We start from the raw sequence: 23380 nt of genomic DNA, 5'->3' as shown, positions 1-23380 counted from the left end.
TCATTATCAACTCGTTTCGCTGCCAGCAGAAGCTGGAACCGCCTCGATTGGTGTGAAGATTAGACGGGACTTGTTCAAGCTCCGTTCATTTAGTTTGTCAGTCCCACGTTGTTGGCTCCTGAATTCCACTAAAAGCCTGAAACAGCAAACCCTCCAACCTACTGCTAAATGTGGAACAGCGGGATCCTTTCTGTAACGAGCCAAACGCGCCGCAGCTGATGCGGGTTTAGACTTTGACGACGCTCTAGGCAATGCACTGACAACTCCAGTTGTACCGCTGGGTTGATGTGTGGATTTATTGTCACGCAAATTAAAAAAAAAAAAAAAAAAAAACTTCTGTCATAAATGTAAGATGTTAGACCTTAAAAAAATGAAAAGGAAAAGTCGTACACCAAGTTTTCCGAGCTCCAAGATTGATCACGCTCGTTTAGATCTCCGTCTGAAAATGACTTCGGCACGACTTCTGTTGTTTTGGGGTTTTTTGTTTTGTTTTGTTTGTTTTTTGCCAGTGAGTCGCTTTGATTCCTTGCACTCTGACAGAAAGCTTATGAAGTACGATGATGGGCTTCTACACTTCGGCTTGATTTCCTCAGTTTGTGTTAACTCCCAGTTCTTAATGCACATGGTGGAAATCCTGAAAGCCTGTTCCTGTTTGTTTTCCGCTCTAAATAACACATCGCAACGAGAAAAACAAAAACGCACCGTGCTTGACAACCCCTGCTCTGAGCTATTTGGGGACCGAGATGTGTGACCTTGAGTGTTTCTTCAAATTTGTGCTGTAAAGCTCAGTGCTCTGTGTGGAGATTTAACCACAATTGCCTAATGACTTTGATCAAAAAGAAGGGAAAAGGCTATTTTGTTACTGAAGTATAAATGATTTGTATGTGTGTGTGTGTGTGTGTGTGTGTGTGTAGTCCAACCAAATGTATAACTTCAGTTGTTAGCGTGATTTAAAGATGTCTGCTGAGCCTGTCTGGGCTCCGTAGCTGAATGAATACAAAGACCTGGTTTCAAATTCTATACAGAGAACCCCTGCATATTTGTGGATTTTCTTTTCAGAGAGCATATCTATAACAGTCAAAAAGAAATCCAAAGGTGGCTCGACATGCTATTGACTGGTGTTTGCAAGGCAGTCAATCCAGAAATAATATTATTTTTCCTTGTTGCTGATTGGCTGCATCCCAAAGTTTGGAGATAAGGGAAACTGTGGATGTTCATTTCTGTGGTAGGGTTGAGACGGAATGCATATCAAGGTGTAATTGGTGTTTGAACTGCTAGATTATGCAGTCATAAGCGTTTTCTGAAGGAGTAGTCGCAGGTTATAGCTATACATGGGTGACTGGGGTCGCTAACCCCAGTGAATACCAGCTGGTCCACTATATTCTTCCTCACGTTTTTCATAATTTCTGGAGCTCCTCAGATTGTGTAAGAAGAACTCTGTTTTCCTTTCACATCAGCAGACTGCAGCAATATTCTAAACTCAATGTTTGGACTTTTTACTGCGTATCCATTCAGAAACTAAAAGCCCTCCTTCCCTCTTTTCAAACGACACCGACAAGAGTTGCCCGCATCTCTACGAATATAAATACCCCAGTCACCTCCCTCCCGCCCCAGTCTCGGACGGACGATTAACTGTCAGTGGCGGCAGGTTTTTCCTGTCATGAACTGGAGCTTGAAATATCCATTACCTGTGTCCTCTTCAACCTTTGAGGGACAGAGGCCCATGTTGCTGTGTGAGAGGACATGGCTCCGGCACCAGGCGGCCCATCCTTCTTTGTCTCCGCGGGGCCTGCTGGGGCCTCTTAGGTGACAGCGTCACTCGAGCTGAGGTGGAGGGCTTCCTCCTGCTGGCTGCTTGGCCGCCTGCCCGCCTCCCCCCCCCTAAGATCTGTCCCTCCCTCCCCCCTTGCGCTCAATGGGCATCGATCCCCCCCAGCAGCGACACCGTGTCCCAGAGAGGGGTAAGCAGATACACCTTGTTGCCTCCAACAATCATTCTGCCCCTGTAGGGACAGGTCGTGGTAAATTAATAGGGCGCTGGCAGCGACTAGATATTGGTAATGTATTTGCTATTGATGGAGTGAGATAACATGAGTAGCTTCAGCCTTACTTAACACAAAACATAAATCCTCCAAGGCCATTCAAGAGGAGCGAGCAAACCCAAGTAGAGCACAGACATATTAATTCATTGGACTTGTACCTCAAAAACAGGCGGAAGGCATTTTACTTATTGATTTTCATATGATTCACACCCTGTCAACAATGTTTAGGAGGCTACTGGAAGTAGAAGCATCGCAGTCATTTCATTTCCTTCACACTTCAGACAAACTCAACTTGATTTATTGCCTATTAAAAGCCATAATAGTCTTTTATTCTCCGGCTTAGCCAACACTGGCTTTAGTTTGCTTTACAAGTGACGCACTTTTGCAGAAAGGAAGGGGGGTTCGTCCAGTACTCAGTAACGTGTGCTGCCAAATGAAAATCATCACGTCTCTTCACAAAATAGCAACACAGTAACAGATGGTGAAACTGGTCAGTTCATTGATTTTATACTCCATAAAGTACAAATGTTCCTCTATTTCTATCCACTTGCATTCGTCGCCACATCTCAGTTTGGAGTTTAAACTGCGACCGACTTTCGCAACTTGTTTGGGGTAAAATTAAAGACAATTGAAATGTAGGGAAGAAGATTAGGGCCAGTGAGGGAAAAAAAATGGCCTTTTTTCTAAAAAACCCCCCCCAAAAAAAACATTTCGAATAATTCTTGTATTTCTGACTTTAAAATCAGAATTCCGACTTTTCTCTCATAGTTCTGATTTTGTCAAAATTTAGCCTTTTTCCTCAGAATTCTGATTTTTTTCTCATAATTCTGACTTTTCCTAAAAGTTTGACTTTATACTCAGATTTCTGAGTTTATGGTCATAATTGTGAGGAAATAAAGTCAGGTTTCTTGTTTTCCACGGGACCTAATCCTCTTCTGTTTTAATAAAAAGCATAAAACAACAAAACCTCTCTTTGCTTCACCTAAGTCTAAACCTAAACCTTTCCTGTTTTAAGTCACAGAGATTTACCTAAATTAGTTTTAACTGCTAAATAAGAAATTTTCAGACAATATTCAGACACCGTTTGCTCACTTTTCCTTTGGTAGAACTGTCTTAAACTGGTGAAACATTTAGAGGATCCTTTCTCAATCTTCTGACATTAGTTTTGCTTGAATTTTGGCCCATTCCTCCTAACAGAATCGGAGAAACAGATTAAAGTTTGGCTGCCTTGCTCACACGCATCTTATCGGCTAATCTAGTAGATGTAGTAGCCTATTCGACCACCAGGGGGAGTCTAGCACTGCTGAAATCTTTATCAGATTTGACAAAAAAGATCGCAATTGTGTCACTTCAGGCTGCAGTGTGAACGCAGCCTTCGTCTGCATCAGAGGACAAAACGTTTCCATTTATTGCATTATTTTCCTTTTTTAGGTGTGAGTTTACTCATAAACGTACCCGTACTGTTGTAAGTTGTTTTACTGCACAAAGCGTGTGAATACGTTTTGTTGCTAACTACATTTATTTAAGTAGATGAAGTTTACCACAGTCAGTCAGTCAGTCAGTCTGCTGTGAGTAAATGTTGCAAATATTTTCTGAAATATATTAATGCATTGTTGAGCAAACATAGTTTGGGGCTTTGGAAAATGTGTTATTCAGAAATATTTGTTATTACAGTAAATTAAATAATTTTGCATCTGTTATTTGTTACCTTCATGTTCCTGTTCTACGATAAAGACCTCTTATAAACAATTGCTTGTAAGAAAACCATGCGTTTGTTTTAAGTTTGGAGTCATCGTTCTGTGTGTATGCATGTACGCAACAATAACTCATTCAATACACAGCAAAGGAAAGAACATGTTTGTGACTTCATTTATCATTTGCAGCATATTTTCAAAACAATTTTTGAGAAATGGAGACTGAGATGAAGAAATTCTTCGAAGAGGAGACTCATTGCCAGGAAGATGGACTGAAGAACAGTCAAAATCAGGATGCCGGTAATTCTTTGGAGGAGGAAGTGAACAGACTAAAGACTCTCTTGGATGCAGAAAGAGCCAAATTTAACGAGGAACACCAGAGAGCAAATGATTTGGAAAAGGAACTGCACAGCGTAAAACTGAAGCTGGAAAAATGCAAGTTTAATGGAAACAACGTTGATGGATGCAGTGAGGCAAACAAAGGAATGAATGAACTTCTGATGGAAAATAAAGCCCTCCAAGAAGTTCTCACCAAGTTTCAAACTGACATGATTAATCTAGCAGAACAGGTGGAAACGTTACAGGAAGAGCTGGAGATGGAAAAAACTGCAAACTCTCAGACAATTATTCGTGGACAATTATCATCTCTACAAAACGCCACCAGAGAAAAAGAGACGTGTCTCCAGAGAGAAGTGGACAAACTGAAAGAGGAAAACCTGGAAATGACCAAAAAATTCAATACAGAGGTCTTAACTCTTAAAAAACGGGTATGTTCACTGTAGCGGGAGCTGAAGGACAACGAAGAAGCTCATGCTGAGATGGCAAAAATTAACAAACTGCTTTATGCAGAATTACAAACAGAGAATGAAACACTTCTTCAAAAAATGGCTTCAGTGCAAGATGCTTCCCAAGAGGCGGAGCGATGCATCCAGAAAGAGCTGGACCAAGTTAAAGATGCCACTCTGGAAATGGTCCAAAAATACGAAATTGACATTTTAGCCCTGAGGGAGGAAATACAAATAATGGAGAAAGAACATAGAGATGAGAGATATCGGCATGCGGAGATTGAGATCCGGAATGGGAAGAGAGCAAAATTCCTCCATGCAGAAAAGAACTTGCTGCAGAAAGAACTGGATGAAGTGAAACGAAAGCTCTTCTTAAACGAGATAAAGTTTAAAGAACAACTGGATGCATCGGCTGCTGAAATTGAACAGCAACTTGCACAAAATCGTAAGATCTCAGAAGAGCTAAAACTGAAAGATCAGGAAATTGCAGAAGCAAAGGCTCCCGCCCCAGTGAAGAAATCATTGATGAAAAAGTTTCGCCATGCTCTGGGTTTGAGAAAACCTGAAAGATGGAAGAGACAGAAGGCTTCGGAAGAAAATGTGTAACACCTCTTCACATTACGGGTCAAAACCATCAGGGTTCTCAAAATAATGGATGGATGAAGATTTGGATTTCACTACAAATTACCAAGTGTGACCTACTTCTGAGGTTAGAAGTAAGAGGTTAAACTTCTAACCTCATAAAGTTAGAAGTTTAAAAGAGGTAAAATGGAATAGAAACTAGAAAATTTCTTAAGAAATTTAAATGGGGCCTGCCAAAGTCCCCCGTCAGTCTGGACCCGTCGTTCCAACGCTGAAAGTTAGCGTCGACGCCATAGAAAGCTGCAGCACGATCGACGGCATAAGGAGAATCGCGAGAACGTTGTTAAAATGAGCGTATGAGCTAAAATTAGCCAAAATGCTAATGTTTTGGCTAACCGTTAGCATTAGCCAAGACGTTTCGCATTTTGGCTAATATTAGTCAAAATGCTAATTGAGCTAATTAGCATTTTAGCTAAGTGCTAGTTAGCTAAATTAGCATTTAGCAAATTTTTGTTAATGTTAAGATTAGCTAAATTTAGCATTAGCTAATGCTAATTTTAGCAATCTAATTTTCGCTAATGCTAAGATTAGCTAAATTTAGCTTTAGCTAATACTAATTTATCTTTAGCTAATGCTAATTTTAGCATTCAGCTAAAATGAGCTAAATGCTAATTTAAACTTTGTTAGAGGTAGAGCTGTAAGCTAAATTCTTTACAATATACTTTTTGTTGTTTAGAAATGAAGGTCTTAGGGGGCGTGCTCCGAGGGCGTAGAGGGTAGCGCGCCCCACGCCTGAAGGCCCTCAGTCCTCGTCGCGGCCGTCACGGGCTCGATTCCCGGATCCGACGACATTTGCGCATGTCTTCCCCCTTCCTGTCAGCCTACTGTTGAATAAGGGACACCAGAGCCCACAAAAAGACCCCCTGGTGGGGAAAAAAAAAAGAAATGAAGGTCTTAGTACCATAATACATTAGAGATGTGTTATTGTATGCACAATAACAGCAGTAATTTTCGAGATGACCAAGCGTTGTGGGATACAGTTAAAGAGTCTGGGATTCACTGTCTTTTGTTCCACTGAGTTTTGTTACGGTACACTCGGCTGGATGAGGACAAGTGCACAAGTTCGAACGAATGGAGAGGAACGTTTTTAAATGAACGCTTAAAGCAAAATGACGTCTTTTAAACTTTCCTGAGTATAAAACCATGGAAAACTGAGAATCTTCAGACATGTTTGGTTTGAGAGAATAAAACTTTATTTTAAACCAAATGTGTACACAGAGGCGGTTTTTTGATATGGGTGACATGGGCAGTTGCCCAGGGCAAGAAGAGGTGGGAGAAAGGAGTGGGGCGTTCTAAAACTAAAAAATAAAATATATATTATCTGTCAGTTGACCCCAAACTAGTTTGCTTCTACTTATATGTATGTGTAGCCGGGGATGTTTCTCTGAGTTGTTGAGTTCTGGTAACTTATGTTAAGGTTTGGTGCAAATCTTTACAAGGAGGTGTAAGAAAAAGCATTTAAAAAGTCAATTCCAGTTCAGAACAAGTTTGATGTTTCTGAAAAATAAAAAACTTATTAATTTCTCAGCCTGCTGCAGCAGCTGTGCAGATGTTGTTGGCCTGCAACATCTGCCTGCCTTTCCTAACTCAGGCAGGATATCTGCCTGAGTGCGTGGGATGACACGTCACTTTAGCGGCGTTGTTTCTTATGAATCTGTTCACACCTCACAGGAGGTTCTGGCGGGAGAAGCGGTTCCGCTCCACCGCGCAGAGAAAATCAGACTCTCTCATAATAGCTCTGGGCAATTTCAGACCACACAAAATGACAAGGGAATCAATTTCCCTGGTTAGGTTATAGATGGCTTTCCTTTGCATGCTCCTTTCGTCAGAAATAACTCTTGATATATGTTATGCAAGTCATTAGGAAATGGCCTAAAGTGTGACAGACTGAACACTGCAGCCTCTTCTTCAGAAGCATAGCGATTATCTCTATTATCGTAGATTCAGAATTTTGAAATCTGCTGAGCTTACTGTACGGCTTTGACCAGATTAGGTCTGAGCCGTGGAGTAAATGGATAACACCCAAATCTGCTCAGAATATAAAGTAGTGAATATTTACAAGCTTCTGTAAGAGTGGACTAGTGAGCAGCATGAGCACATGGGTCTAGTCTGACCTCTAGTGGCAGACATTGCACACAGCACAGTCAGTCTTTTTTTCCGATTAGGTTAGGTCAGGTTCCTCTTCCCCTTTCTCTGTCAAATTTTTATTCATCAATGGGATCAAATGCAGCTACAGCATCAGGATGCAGCTGATTTTTTGCGTGGTATGATTGCATTCAAGACTTTAGAAACAGAATATATTGTAACCAGCTTGAACTCCATCCACAATTGTTATGAAGCGGTACAGTTAGATCCTGGACGTCTTGACAGGCACACCACAGGTGGTACCAATCAAAGATGTCATTTCTTTTACTGCGGTAGCCCCCTGGGATCTGTGCGAACCCAACCCAACACCCCCCGCCCCCACCCGTCCCCACACCCTCCACCCCCGGAGGCCCCCTGATGTGCGCCGTGTTCACCCACGACTGAACAGTCAATCAAACGCCATCGCTACATCGGCTGCAGAGATACTACACACCTCAATGTTACGACAGAGTGTCAGGGCCATGCTAAGAAAGAATAAAAAGAATGTAATATGTAACATAATAACGTTGAAACAATACGAGAATAAAGTCAGAATATGTGAGAATAAAATCATGATTTTACCAGAATAGAGTTGAAATAATACGAGAACACGGTCGTAATATTCCAATAAGAAAGTCACGATCTTCAAAGAATAAAATCATCTCTCACCAGCCTTCCTGTCGGTGCTGAAGAACAGTGTCACCACAGCATGACACCACCATCGTCATGCTTCATCCCGGGGTTGGTTATTGTCACTTTTCTGATTTTGCACATGGGTTAAAATTATTTTTTATTTCACGTGACCAATTAGTCATTTCTTCCTCATGCTTGCTGGTTCCACTACAAGACTTGTGGCAAGCCTGAAATTGGAATTTTTGTGGGATTTCCCTTTAGCAAAGGCTATCTTTATTGCGGTCTTCCATTTCAGCCAGATTGTCTGCAGATTCTCCCACCAGAGCCTTGGGTTTCTGTGGCGCAGGTTGGCCACATGAAATCTCAATAAAATGCATTTCCATATGTGTCTGTAATATGATAAAATGTCAAAAAGTTCGAATGGTATAAACAGCTTGCGAAGCACAGCAAAGTGTTAAATGTGTTCTTTTTATGTCAAATTATCTTATTTTCTATTACCAGCTTATATTCTCCTTAGATTTTACCTGACAGTAGAAACTTCTTTGCACTGTGAATTTACATTATAAACACTGAGTTCTTAAAAAGTAAGATCTTTTCTGGAAATCAAAATTTAATATAAAATGAAAAAGTACATGTCTTAAAAAACTCATAAAACAAAGTTAGTGTATCATTTCAAAATGTTTAATATTTGTGTTTAGTTTTACAGTGTTTTTTACCTTTTTCCACTTTTTTTTTATTTATCTTTGCTCCAAGTCTTTGAGGCTGGAAGGCCTCTTGTCATCACCCTAATATCTAGCTCCTTCAACAGATTCTCTAATCAAGTTGGGACTCTAACTATGACATTTCAAACGGTTCCCATCAGAAGACAGAAGAAAAAAGGTTGTTTAGGTTTGCATACAGATTTGGATGTTTTCTAACATTCAAATCGAAAATTTACTGTGTAAATCCAGCCACAAAAAAAAGAACTGTCTTTGAAAAACCTTCCTGTATTTAGCCTTTTGAAATAAAAGGCTGTGCTCAAGTCTGTTTTTGAGTAAAAAGTTGCTTTATTCACGTTTGTGGCCCAGTTGAAATAAAAGCAAAAGAAACAGCTGATAAAAGAAATTCACTTCGTGTTACATGTAACATTCTTCAAACATTGTATATGTTTGACTATGAAGGCCATAGTCATAACTGTCATAACTGTCATAACAGTCATAACTGTCCTTGGAATAACACAGTTATTCCAAGGACTGTAAATGACCCATGGTCCACACTTTCGTGACCCCTGTCCTGAACATTTTACCAGAATAACAAATCTATTGAAGGAGGTAAAAAAAAAAAAAAGTAAATGAATTAAAAAAGCTGCTATATCCAGGGGCGGTTGATTCCAACTATAACAACTATTAACGGTGATGTCTCTAAAATAGTTCAATATTTGTACTTTTGATTAATTATGTCATATTTATAAAATACTTGGAAGTATTTCAATAATTATTCACGCTCCATATGACTGATGCCATATTTACCTGTATGATGACTTAATTTTTAGGTAAAATAACTTTGTTTCTGCCTGTTATCGTTGCCGGCATGTTTTTTGCTATGTCTTCCCTTTCTCTTTCCATACAGCAGCGGTTCATCCATAAGAACGTGCTGATGCTGGCTCAAGGTTAGCTAAAGGCTACACGTCTCAAGCTAAATGGAAATGCAATTATTCTCTGCTGCACCCGTGCTCGCTGTAGGAGGGGACTCTGTTGCCATGACGATGACGTCAATGTTGGTGTCGAGTAACCAAAGGTCAAAATAAAGACAAGTGAATGAAAACGGAAGGAAACTTAGCAGCCTGCCCAGAAAAGCTGGAAACAAGAGCGGCTCTGCTCTGACCGCGAACTAATAATGGCGTTGGGTGTAGACGCCGTGTTTTTGGTGGAGACCGTCGCTTTCTTTCCCGCCGCCGGTAAGAAAACGTCAGACAGCAGAAGGTTAGGGTCACACAGGAGCTAACAGCAGCTAGCTGTAGCTGAGGTCGTTGGCTAACACAGGAGCTTGTTCTGCTAACAGTTCCCATGGTTTTCTAGCTTGCTTTGGCAGGGTGTTCAACAACACAAAGTTGTTCTCACTGGCTCACTAGCAATAGCATGCACCCTCCGGATGTTGACACTTGTTACTATAGGCTATCTCGCTGTTTAGGTTTGCCTTTTTCCACAGTCTTGCAGTGCTTCAGAGTAGCTGGCCTGCTTTCAGTGTTTGTTTCCCAGCTGTAAGTTGACTCCTGTGGTGTTACAGTACTCTGTTCCTGCACTGTCCTGTCGGATAACTGCGCTCCTAACTGCAGTGTCGCAGCTAACCTTAGCAGCTGCTGTTACAACTTAGGACACTGAGCTAGCTAGGGGAGGCTTTTCAAAGCAGTGCAGTGTTTCCTCAAAAGTTTTGCTTATAGGTCACACAATAGTAATAATAATACATCAAAAATACATTGCTTCATGGATGAGGGTTTGGATAAATGAAATAATTCACTTTACACTTAATGTAAATCTAGAGGCAGTCATTTACCCTACATGAACTGCCTTTACATTATGCCTTTCCCTTTCTGCAGTGTTTTCTTTTTTTTCTTTAGGCAACAATGTACCATCAAAATGTCAAATCACTAGTGTCATTTTTTGAACAAGAGTGGTGGATTTAAAGTTCACTTTATTTCTGACATGATCTTAAGTGGTCGGTGGCGATCATGGACAGCTTTGTTAATTAGTTTGTCAGGTGATCTTTAAGGAAAGCTACTTAAAGAGATTGTCCCACATCGTTGAACAAGTCACGGTTCTCATGCATCGCAGAAAGGAGGCGGAGGAACAAGAGGAGAAGGGGGGGAATGTCTGTCCTGAAGGTGAAAGATGTGAACTAGTCCACGGTGAGTGCTGCTACTTTGGGAAGCAACATGAGGATTAGACCACACTCGACAGAAAGTGAAAATCCTTCATGCCGGTCGATGGCACATGCGAATGAAAAGTTAACTTTTTCGAAGTGTTATATTCTCAATGGTATTATGAACCGGAACGCCGTTAACACCATCATGATGTGGTATGCAACAATATTAAGAAAGAAGATTAGTCTGTCTGCTCTTTAAAAAAAAGAAAGAACAGTTGAATTGAAGGGAGATTATTTCCCTCTGCATTCCATTTAAACACCTCTGACTGCATAGTTCCTATGAGGGCAGAAAGAGATTAAATCTCCTGAGCCGTACCCCACTGAGGACCAGAAGAGCAGCCGTACATGGAAGACGTTGACGGTGGGTAACGCCGCAGGACGCCCAAAAACAAACAGCTCTGCTCACTATTGGACGTCTATTTATAGACTTTGAGTTTCAATTTGTGAGCTGCTTGTTATTGTAAGATTGGGTCATGATTTGGATTTCCTGTTTTCTTTTTGCAGCACGTGTGACGTAGTTTCTGGAGGTCACAAATCGGCAGTTTGAGGCTGTAAACATCCCCGACTGGAAGCTGTCGATACGCAGAGCTTTCAGTCCGATGTTTGCGGCCGCCAGCTGCCACAGACAAGGCCCAACCAATTGAATATTCAGCATTCTTCCAGTGTCGCTCCGTAACCCATGACTGTGCGGTTTTGGAGGTCCAGATTCAACCCAAACTCAGTTCATGTAAACATCCTACACTCAGCTGGAATCAGATGCAAGCGGAGGCTGAGAGAAGGTTGTTTACTTGCACTGGCTGGGAGGGACGCATGGACACGAGGACGAGCGAGCGCCGTCCTGGCATTTTCGTCAAGGGCAAGCGGAACGGTAGTGTGCTGCGACTGAGCAAAGCTGAAACCCAGCGGTCCGTGTGGTTGACAGTTTATATTTGGACAAATGCTGTTCCTCAAGTACATTAAATTTTGGTCTCTAATCTTTGTTTTATTTTAAAGAGTATTATGAAATGGGAAGTAGTCTTTGAAACGTACAAGGTGAACTTGCAGTGCTACAGCAGCTGCCAATAAACACAGGTTCACCTTGCTTCCTTTGTGAATTTGTTGTGTTTGTGCTGCCGTGATTTTACTCCTTAGGCAAAACAGAGGGAACAGTACACACAGAGGCATGCCTAGTTGGCGGTGTCTGTGTTTATGCTGGCATATAAAACCATCCAGCCTGCAGGCCTTGCGCACAGAACTCTAGAACACAACTTCTCTTTTAGCTTTGGACTTTTTCTCTTCTTTTTTTGCTCAGAAATGAAATGTGTCTTTTGAGAAAACATGTGATGTGTGCATGCTTTTACCTTCAAGGCAGAACAAGTTTCATCTCATATTGTCAGATATTTATGAAGGTTCACCTCTTCATAATTTTCAATGCTTACAAAAACGTCCACGTTATCCAAATGTACCTTCAAGTGTCTGAGCTGCTTGTGGATTAAGTTTGTTTATACGTAGACATTTGTGAAGATCATTTCTGTTAACATGAATGTAAAGTGTCCAAAGTTAAAGGGAACAACGGAGTGCATTTGTGCTCCATCAGATCTTCTGTTCCAGCTTTCATGTCGGCCTCTTAAATAGACGTCTATAAATAGAGGCCCTGGTGTGGGTTCAGACTGAGCAGCCTCATTTCAGCTTTCATGTTTGAATTAGCTAGATTAGGCCGGCTCAGAAAACTTCCAACCTGTCTCATTTCAGTGCATTCCTTTGTACTCTGAACAGTACTGACTGCAGCTTTAGTCGCTGTTATGGCATCATGTCACAGCGGCAAATCAACTGTTCTGGTGTTTTACGTAAACATGTCAATGAACTGATGATGTTTCATTGATCTTTCAACTGAGTTTTGTAACTAGTGTGTGCTGCCTTTAGCTGTGTAAGTGACAGAAGAACCGGTTTAAATATTAAAATGGATCATGAAAAAGAACTGAATGTTATTTGAAAAAATGACGAGAAATTCTTGAAGTCATATGTCCATGTTTAGGTGTAATTTCTACTGAAACGAGGCTTGTTAGAAGACTTTTAGTCAGTACCGTCTGTCTGCCACCAGATGTCAGTGTTTTACTTCTCATAACATCCAAAGTAACACAACTTGATACTGGCGAGCCGATCTGTTTGACTGTAAAGACATTTTTAATTAAATACAGTCATATTGTGTGATGTTGAATGTGATGAATAAATACAATATGATGAAAAATATAGATACTGTTTGACTCACTAACATTTTTAAGTAAAACTGTTTTTTCTACTTTTTGACAGTAACCTAAATATATTTTTGTATGTGGCTGTTGGTTAAAACTTTATAATTTATTGAATTTAAATATTGAAAAGGTGGGTATACTGCAGAGCAGTAATGACACACTACATTTATTTTCCAGTCTACAAGGGTAATTGTAGTTCTAATAACACCAGATCCAGTGAAAGAAACACGTGTCTAATTTTTATAAAATGTCAAACTAAAGCAAAGAACTATTTAAATATTTGTATTGTTAACATTCATTCTACATGTGGGTTACGGCACATATCTGAATGCTTTGAAGCCTTTCCTGTGTGGAGATAAACATAATACTTAAAATCTGGTTCCTTAAAATAATTCCATTTCTAGAACTTCCACAACTTTACGTATGTTTCACAAAAACAACAACAAAAACAATCTTATAATTTATTACATTACCATGTTCCATCAGTTTATGGCTCAGACCCTTTCAAGTTATAATATAGCATGTAGTTTGTTTGGTTGCATTTTTATGGATGCAGTTGAACTAGACGTTTAGATAAATATATCTCTCTCAATGCAGTTAAATTTTCAAATCACAGGTAAATACTAAATATGACAAACATCCATTCATTGGGGCTACGTTATACTGGTGACAAAACAGCATGTAGAGTGTAGCCTTTCAAATTTTACTTCAACAAGAACTAAAACCCTGAGGCAAACAAAAAATCTCCAGTTAACTTACACCAGTTTTCTTTCCTCCTCTTCACAAATACATGACGCCAAGTAGAGTTCTCCTTTCGTTACTGGAAATTCACAAAAAGCAAAATGTTCTTAATAAAACATGTCAAACTTAATTCAAACCGTGAAAGTATAATCAAATAATCTGTAACGATGAAGAACATAAATGATCCCTGGACACAAAATGTTTGCAGGTAGAACAAAGATGAGGTGTAGGTCAATTAAAAACAAGCTAGAACTGAAATACTGGGAAAACACTTTTGGCAAACAATGTTCTCACTCACTTTGTCACAAACTCTCTAAGAAAATTCCTCCTCCCTAAAGCAAAAAGAGGTTGAAACTTTCTGCTACTCTACCTTCCTCCTAATCTGAGTATCCTGTTAGAGCGAATGGATACAGTTCGATAAAACCCTACAAACATTAAATATCAACCGCCAGAAGACAGTGTTACCATTTATACAAATTTTGTACCATTTATACAAATTTTTCCCCCATGTTTCTGTACTGTAATTATGATGTTAAGGAAGTAATGGCACTTATTTTTATTTTTCCCATTTAAAGCACTGTTTGGGATGATTCTTGGACCGATGTCAAGAATTAAGTTACAATGGTCTACTTATTGTAAGGTTTATTTAAATAAAGTTATTGGTTAAGTTACTCTCCCTGCATACAAGATAACAAATTTCCTCATGCAGCTGTCAAAGAAATCCAATTTTGACACTTCGGATGAGGTATGGAGAGCCTTTCGCTCCGTGAAATGGAAGCTAGCGCAGACAAATAGTTGTGAATTTTTTAAGGGATGTGCAGGTTGTTTTACGTTGTTATTGACAAACGTATAAACTGTTTCACTAAGGAAGCAAAGGGTGGACATTTTCTGTAACAGTTTGTGGATGATTAAAGGAATAATTTCAAACCACTGAAGCTTGAACTACTACTGCGTATGGTCCTGTTAACACTGAAATACTAAATTAATTGATGATGTAGATGAGGATTCATCCAATCTGCAGTCAAGTCAGTTTAAAGTGGTTCCAGGTGTTTAATTGGGACCTGCGTGTTAGGATGCCTCCACTTTGGAAAGTTTAACTCAGATGTGGGTTTTCCTGTTGTCGGGTCATGCATACTTTAATTTAAAGAGTAATGGGGAACTTCAAATTTAGTTTATTTTTATTACCTGCACAGTTGTCTCTGATAAGAGAATGAGCAGACTGAAAGGCTTCAAGTGAATGTGTGTTCTCCCGAAAAACACATTTTCTTTCACAAGGCTTAAATGTATCAACACAAAAATAATGTTAATACAATAATTAGTTTTTAAGTTTCATAGTTCATGTTCATGCTTTTACTTTAAGTTAAAAAAAGAAGATTAAATAATCCAGTCCCTGTTTTATCACTCGCCAGTTCAATCCAGTAATTTGCCCATAAAAGAGGAAGGGAATCATTACTGAAGAGAATAGAAATTTAAGACTGTAGTTGCTCAGTTAAATAACAATGACGGAAAATGGAAGGTATTTCGAGGGGGGTTTAATACCGGGCTCATTAGGAGAACTTGAAGAATAAGTATTAGAATCCAAGAGATGGCAGTAGTGCAAGAATGCATGCAAGCTGCCGTTAAAATCGAAAGAAGAAGAGGAAGAAAAACTCCATTCCGGGTTTTCCAACCAATCTACAAAGAGAAACCCAAACAACCAAGTTGAAGTGTACGAGTTTCGGCAGGAAACACTCAAGAGAAAAAATTATGTAATTGAACTCACGGAACAGGTGCTGGCGGTAAGGCATTGCTCTGCTGTCCACCTTGATTTACAGAGAAAACTCTCTAGAGTCTCTGCTTCCGGAGACCACCGTGTCGGACATGTGCGCACTTCAAGAGAAGTTGGCGCGTGCACAGAATGTTGAGTGAAGATGTCGCAGGCTGTCACAGTGGGAATATAGTTTATTTTAATGGCGGTGACAAACACATACGTTAACAGAGTGTAAATAATTATGAAAAATTTACTTTGAAATAACAATATAGAAAGCTTATCTGACTTTAGTCATTTTATTAGGGCTGCTCTCGACGAGTAACCGTCTTAAACAGCGAGGTAAGACGTGATTGTGTTCATTAGTGTAGAAAATGGTTGAGCATTGTGTCAATGTAGCAGAACCTGTTGTAGGTTCTGTTGTAACATTTAAAGGTTTTTGGGAACTTCATAAAGCATTTTATGTCTTACTACACCTCTAAGTATGCGGTTTACATTATGAAGAAATCTCTTTTGGTTACCTTTACACTCACTTCAAGTAGTAGTCTGTTGCTGAGTAGAAATTGTACAAATAAATTACGTTTTATTTTATTAGTTGTTAATATTACCAGAATGTTTCAGTATTGTTGAAATTGACATTTAAAAGCCATGTCAAAATGTTGACTGATTCAGACTCAAGTTATCCTAATTCTCTTTTTGTTCTGCTCTTAAAACTGTACTGATGAATGATTTTAGTCTTCCATTTATTCCTGTCTTTACAGGACCCGAGGAGGTCAAAAGATCGGCATGCAACAGTTAGTCAGCATTGACTGTGCTGAACTAATCCTTTTCTTTCTCATGTACAGCATATTCTTTGCTGCTGTGGATAAAGTGAAGCTAACAGGAGCTCAGGTAATTATCACACAAGTTGTGATTTTGTTTGCATACATTAATTTATTGTACAGTATGAATTTTTAAAGAACTTTAAATATTCTAACCAGTTTCAATTGGTCTGTTGAATGACTTGGAGTAACATGCAAATAAAAAAAACTAATGTTTTGTTAAAAAAAAGGGAGCGTTATTAATTGTGCAAGTTCCCTTATGTTCACTTATGTTCAAAGAAACATAAGTGAAATTGGCAATGAAATGTCATCACTTGGCCACAATTATAGGAACACAAGTGTGTCTATAATTACATAACAAATGAATAATAATGTACTGCTAAATGTATATAACTTAGTATTTTCAAGCAGTCTTATTGATGGGATTATTGAGCAATTGGCTAGCACTGATACTGTGTTTATTTCATTGGCTGTCTGCTTGGACAGATGATCTCAGATCCATCTTTGATCATCTCTGCTCTCCTGTCAGTCCCCTTTATCCCCTATCTTTTCACCTACCATCTACCTCCAACATATCAGTGATCTTTAATTGCAGTTAGACCTTTTACACCATCCCAAGTTCAATGTCAAAATCACATTTATAACTTCTTCATCTTCTCTGATTTTGCATTCATTTATAATTTTATGATAACCATAGCTTATTAGTTACTCTTATTATAATCTTGATGTGAGTTATTGCAGATGTTTTCTGAAAAGAAACCAAGAATAATCCATAATTCTAATTAATTGATACTAAAGTTACAGTTACTTGTTTTACTTGTAAGTATTCCCACAAATTTAAGTGTAAATGCAAGTATTTTTACAAGTTAACCAATATAAGTATAAGTATTTTACTTTGAATCTTATCCAATTACGCAAAAATGTTTAGAGTTCATTCTTTAAAACTTGTATGCTTTGAAATAAGGAATAGTCTCAACGTTTGGATAAATCTGCAGGCTGGATTTATAATCTGGTTACTTGTTCTTTTTTCAGGAAACCTGCTCTTCCTGTTTCATGACTCTCTCTGACTATGCTTCCTTATGATTAGATAGAAAAAAGAAGTAGATTTAAAGCAAAGTTCACAGGAGACAAAAACAACAACACACAACCAGATTGATCTTATTGAAGTTTAAGTCTGCTGTTGGGTCTAGATATCACTTGTGTGATTAATTTTAAAGGTAACTTTATTTACTGTTAGTGTTAAACTAAAATCTCCAGCATGGGGAAGTGGGATGATCTCGGGTTTTCTTGACAAAATCTTCCAAAGAAGCTGTTGAGCTCATTAAAGAAGCTAATGTCATCTTGGCAGGATGAAGATGTGGTTATAGTCAGTCACAGACTGGATGCCCTGCCACAGTTGTCTGGTGTTGCTGGCATCATTGAAAGAAACCTTGGATCTTTTGACTGTAGGCATGTTTTGCTTCCTTGATGGTTCGTTTTAGATTTGACCTCGCTGATCTAAGTCCGGCCATGTCACCAGATTTGAAAGCATTATTACGCTTCCTCAGTCTAGAATACACCCACTTAGTCATCCAAGGTTTCTGGTTGGCCCGTGTGACTATTGACTTTGTTGCTGTAACCTTCTCCATACACCACTGGATGTAGTTTGACACAGATGCTGCATACTCCTCCACGTCCCAGTGTTGGTTGTGCGTAGCAGCCTCTCTGAACATGCCCCAGTCTGTGCACTCAAATCAGTCCTGCAGTGCAGACATGGCTCCCTCAGACCACAGTCTCACCTTCTTCACCACAGGCTTTTGTCAGGTGAGCAGAGGTTGGTATGCTGGGATGAGCATAACCTAAAGATGATCTGAAGACCCGAGATGGGGCCGGGGGATTGGTCTGAAGGCCTTCTTGATATTGGTGCAGACCAAATCCAATGCGTTTTCTCCTCTGGTCAGAAAATCCACATGTTGATTGAAATTAGGAATAAAAGTCTTGATGTTGGCCTGGTTAAAGTTTCCAGCAACAATAAAAACACCCTCCAGGATTATGGACTGTCTGTCACTGAAGACATGGTGAAGGGTACTCAGTTCTTGCTTGGTTTTGGCACTGGGCTGGATGTAAACAGCATAAATGATAATGGTGGTGGTGAATTCCCAGGGTAGGTAGAAAAATCTGCATCTCACAATCATGAACTTGATGTCCACATAGCAATGACTGGAGACCAGGGTGGCGTTGTTACACCAGCTGTTGTCAATAGAAACACCACCTCCTCTGGATTTACCAGTAAGAGCATGGCTCCTGTCAGCTCTAAAAGCCGTTAGCCCCTCCAGGCTGATGGCTTTATGAGCGACAGATGAGTTTAGCCAGATCTTGCAGAAAATGAGAATGCAGCAGATTCTTGTTTCCCTTTTGGTGATTAAATCCAGCTTGAGGTAGTCCAATTTGCTTTCAAGGGATCTTACATTAGCAAGCAAGATGGAGGGAAGCGGCAAACAAAAAGGGCTTTTAGTTTAGCTGTAAGTCCACCGCGACACTGATGTAACAGTCCAAGGCCTTGTAATTTCTTTTCACCTTTGAAATTTTGACAACTTTTTTTCTGTCGTGAACTCTTTTTAATGAAAGCTGTTTTTTTCATCCTCTCACACTTTTAGGGTATAATTATAGGTGTATACAATGTATTCGAAGATAAGAAGAAGATATTTTTATACCAGGTAAGACAGAAAACCATAAATTGAACTGAGAAGAGTGTTGTATTTTTAGCTTCATTTATTTTATAAATGTATAGTAATAATGCCAGTAAATTTGTAGCTTTTTTTTCCCCCCTCATTATATGCTAATGTATTTTCCATCACACTCTTTCCACAGACTGAAACTCTTTCACACTGACAAGAGTCTCGCTGCCAGACGGAGTTTTCATTTAAAGATGTTGACGTTCCTGCTCTTTGTGACTGTCATCTGGATGTTTTTAAAGTCCGGTAACATCGCATGGCTCTGGTTTCAAGATCAAAGTCAGCATCATCATGCTGATAAAAGACAGCAAGATCTGCATAATTCTGAGGATACTGCGTTGTGTCGTCGTCCTCATCAGAAAAGTTCTGTCACGCCATTTTTGTCTACCAAGACCAAACTCTCAGAGAACGTTTTCAAATGGTGGAAGGCAAGTCTTTACATGAAAGGCCACGGATTAAAATGATTAAGAGACATATTTTCACATTGTGTTTCTATGTTACAGCATCTACAGAAGGAACGAGGCAACTTCAGTTATTATGAAGAAATGGTGAAGAAGCTTTTTGAGATATTCCCACCCATCCCCCATCTTGGAAAACCACCACTGCACAAGTGTTCGACTTGTGCAGTGGTGGGGAATTCTTTTAATCTGAAAGGTTCAAATTACGGAACTCTTATAGATTCCAAAGACATAATTATAAGGTAAATGTACAGTATATTAGGTCATTTTTAATTTACAACTTGATAAAAATCTGTAATTATCTTTAATGAACACACCCCTCTTTTCTAATCAGAATGAACTCTGCCCCAACCAAAGGCTATGAAGAAGATGTGGGCACCAAAACAACGCATCGTGTCATGTATCCAGAGAGTGCAGTTGACTTGGACAACAGTACTCATCTTGTACTGGTTCCATTTAAGATACTCGACATAGAGTGGCTAATCGGGGCCTTTACAACAGGGTTTCATGGAAAGTAAGTCGTATGTTTCTATTTTGCTCATACACTTTTGGACAAGAAGTTGACCAATATTATCATCCTGACAATAAGTTAGCCAGTACGTACCTATTTTTGTTTATTCTTCAACTTTTATTTTATTTTTTTTAAGTATTTAAGTCCTGATGGCACATACTTTGGCAATTTTTAAACGACAAATCTTTAGGGACTACAGATATACCTGGTGGCTCCAAAGTTGGGGACAGCATCCTGTGCAGGACCTTAACATAGACAACGTCTTTTATTGACCATAAAGACCAAAAATGAGCAGTTTTGAAATTAGTCTTCAGAAAAAGATCTTATCATCTTTTAACCAAATCCCCTTTTATTTTTCATCATTAGAAGCAGGTTGTTGTTTATTTTTCTATCATATGTTTTGTGACAGTCCAGTTTGGTCTTAAATTTCTCATCAGTATATTAACTGATTAGTAATAAATTTACCCAGTACTGTAGCCTAACTCAGCTTAATAATGGTATATATTTTATGCTGCCTTTAACAGATCCTATGCACCAATAAAACCCAGAATTCATGCCAACAAAGATTTGGTAGGTATTGTAATGAATCAATTCAACTCCTATTTGCATGCAAAGTTATTAGTCCCATTAATTCCAAACCTTCTTCTTTTGTACCAGGTGATTGTGATCAGTCCAGCTTTTATGAAGCACGTCCATCAAATGTGGCTAAACGAGAAAGGAAGGTATCCTTCCACTGGGTTTATGACTGTGGTTCTTTCACTTCACATTTGTGATGAGGTAAAGATCTCTTTTTTTACACTTTGTTATTTTGAATAGCATGATACTATGCAGTGGACTTCCTGAGAAGTAGTGCAAATTGGAAGTGTTATGTTTATAAAGTTCATCTCTTTGCTTAAGATGAGGCAGATTAGAGTATAGAGGATAACTTACATTTTAAGCAAAGATAGTTATTGTTTTTAAAATATTTACTGAGGGTTTTTTGTTTGTTTGTTTGTTTGTTTGTTTGTTTGTTTCAGATTAATGTTTTTGGATATGGGGCAGACCGCTTCGGAAAATGGAGCCATTACTTTGAAACACTGAAAGACAAAAACTTCAAAACAGGACAACATCCTGGACGACAGGAGTATAAAATACTTCAAAAGCTGAATTTTGAAAAAGTAGTGAAACTTTACCGTGGGGCGTGAATTCATCTCCTGAAACAGACATGACGTAAGAGAGTTGTAGAAAAAAAGGCTGAGTGAATCAGTCCTTACAGATTATTCAGTGTTACTGTGTCCATTAAACCTCAAATGTAAGTTAAAAAATGTGATTGCTTAGAAGAAAGGGTCTCAAAATGATCACCAGATACCAGTGTTAAAAAGAAGCCTTTAGCCTGTCACTCCTTTATCCATGAAAGATGTTTCTTTACCACTCTAATGTTGACATTAGTGCCACCTGCAGGCTGTGGTTGGTAAGTCCCAGAGATGGTGTAGAAGCAGATCTTCAAAACAGAAGAAAAAGGGGGGTTAAAAATACTGAGTGGTGGAGCTTGTGTTTGAATCTAAAGGTGCTCTTACATTGTTTCTTATATTTACATTTATGTTGATGTACAGCGGTCTCCCTCCTTCTTCCAGCTCAGTATTCTCAAATGTAAATTTGGAAATTTGTCTGTGGGATGTGACTGCACTATTCACTTAGTACAGGTGCACCTCTGGGCCGTGTGCTTAGACCCCTTTTCTACTTACTCTACTCCAACTATTTTACTATTTACCCCATCAAACTGTGATCAAGTTCACAGATGACGCCACTGTGATTAGAATCAACTCAGGAGACATTTAATCTAGATATCAGCAGAATGTAATTCTTTGTAGTAATTTAAACAATAATGGGTCTGGCTTGGAGCAAAAGAACAAAGTTTTTAGAAACAATTATTTCTTTATTTACCACTGGGACAAAAGTAGCAATGCGGCGGAAGATGAATATTACTTTGTCATTTACCGTCCTCTGTATTCTGATTTAAGATTTTCTTTATTACTCTACACCTTCTTTTTCTTTGGTAAAGGGATGCACAGCCTTTACTGTGGATCTCATTGCAAAATGCATAAACCAGTTTATTGTGGCTCAGAAAGGGTTTGCTGGAAACTTTTTGTTTCCTTTTTCCATTTAAGTCCCAATTGTTGAAAAACATGATCTCATTCAGCAGACATGTGCCTAACATTTTCCTTCAATACAAAGACGTATTCACTGTTTCAACGCTGATAGCAATGCTATGAGAATTCAAGGTCGATACACATTCCTTGTTGAACGGGTGCAGAGGAATTAATGATTAAAGTAATATAATCGTTAATTTCTCACCATCAACTCTGATAGTGAAGCTATCAGAGTTGAAACCTTTGCTTGTGTGACCAAGTCGCACATTGATTTGGTCAACATGTCAGCAGTACTGAGCAACATCCTCGGCACGGTTTGCTTTTTCCGTAGACGTCAATCCTCTGACACATCACTGTCACCCTGTCAACTGACTTGTTACATTTTTGTGAGCAATTTTGTTACATTGGCAAAACTTTAGATCATGACAGCCAGCTATCTGTTACACACACTTAAGTTGCACATAAATTTCTACATTTGATCTCAGAACTATGCAGAATTTATTTACTTATTTTTTCTTCTGGTTTTGTGAATGTGCCAAAGAATCATCATGGAAAGATCAAAATGCAAATGGTAAATAACCAGGTGATCAGAAAAAAGCACTTTTTAATCGGTGAAAGCCAAAATGTTAAATAAAAATAATGTTTAAAAATAATGACTGGGTTCATTATTTGTTTTCATTCGTATGTTTAAGTGTTTTGGGCCATGATGCAAAACATCACTTCCATCCCTTTAGCATGATCCAAAATATTGGAGGAAAAACCTCAAGCATTTGTGGCAGATTTGTTCCCTCTTTCAACCGTAACATAAATATGTGTTATCCAAGTGATCATGAGGCAACACTGAAAAACAATAATACGTTTACAGAAAGTGACACTATGTTCTCCAGAAGATTTTCTCCTGGTCAGCAGACTGACCGTCACCAGTTAATCTCGTTTTGTCTGAAAAATCATTAATAGTTAAGTCAGTTTAATGAAATTACATCGGTTCACTTTTTTAATCCTGTTTTAATTTGTTGTGTTTAAATTAAATTAAAATTATTAATGTACAAATAAGTGAAAATATGACATTGAAAAGTGAACACCTTATTTTTTTTTCTCCCCTCTTACAGGCTAAATAAATGAAAATATATGGGTTTTTTTTTTTTACTAGGTAATTTTGTACCCTATATGGTACCATACAAACACAATGATTTCCATCAGAATATTT

The 23380-nt window shown here is 38.8% G+C and overlaps 1 protein-coding gene across 3 annotated transcripts; it reads left to right on the top strand.

Annotated features, from left to right (window-relative positions):
* The first annotated feature begins 9727 nt into the window (after positions 1-9727).
* Positions 9728-22826, top strand: LOC122843448 (CMP-N-acetylneuraminate-beta-galactosamide-alpha-2,3-sialyltransferase 1-like). Of its 3 annotated transcripts, none has more exons than XM_044138201.1 (9): positions 9728-9856; positions 16386-16431; positions 18998-19057; positions 19212-19503; positions 19579-19775; positions 19868-20047; positions 20569-20614; positions 20702-20821; positions 21061-22826. In XM_044138201.1, exons 3-9 carry the CDS (start codon positions 19020-19022, stop codon positions 21226-21228), a joined length of 1041 nt encoding a protein of 346 aa, XP_043994136.1. In that variant the 5' UTR covers positions 9728-9856; positions 16386-16431; positions 18998-19019; the 3' UTR covers positions 21229-22826. The 3 variants fall into 3 exon arrangements, with proteins under 3 accessions (XP_043994136.1, XP_043994134.1, XP_043994135.1); XM_044138199.1 differs by lacking the exon at positions 9728-9856 and adding an exon at positions 15224-15882; XM_044138200.1 differs by lacking the exon at positions 9728-9856 and adding an exon at positions 15241-15571.
* The last annotated feature ends 554 nt before the right edge of the window (positions 22827-23380 follow it).

Source organism: Gambusia affinis, linkage group LG14 (assembly GCF_019740435.1).
Source record: "Gambusia affinis linkage group LG14, SWU_Gaff_1.0, whole genome shotgun sequence".
Lineage (NCBI taxonomy): Eukaryota > Metazoa > Chordata > Actinopteri > Cyprinodontiformes > Poeciliidae > Gambusia > Gambusia affinis.
Note: the sequence above shows the minus strand (reverse complement) of the source record. Positions and strands in the feature narration are given on the sequence as shown.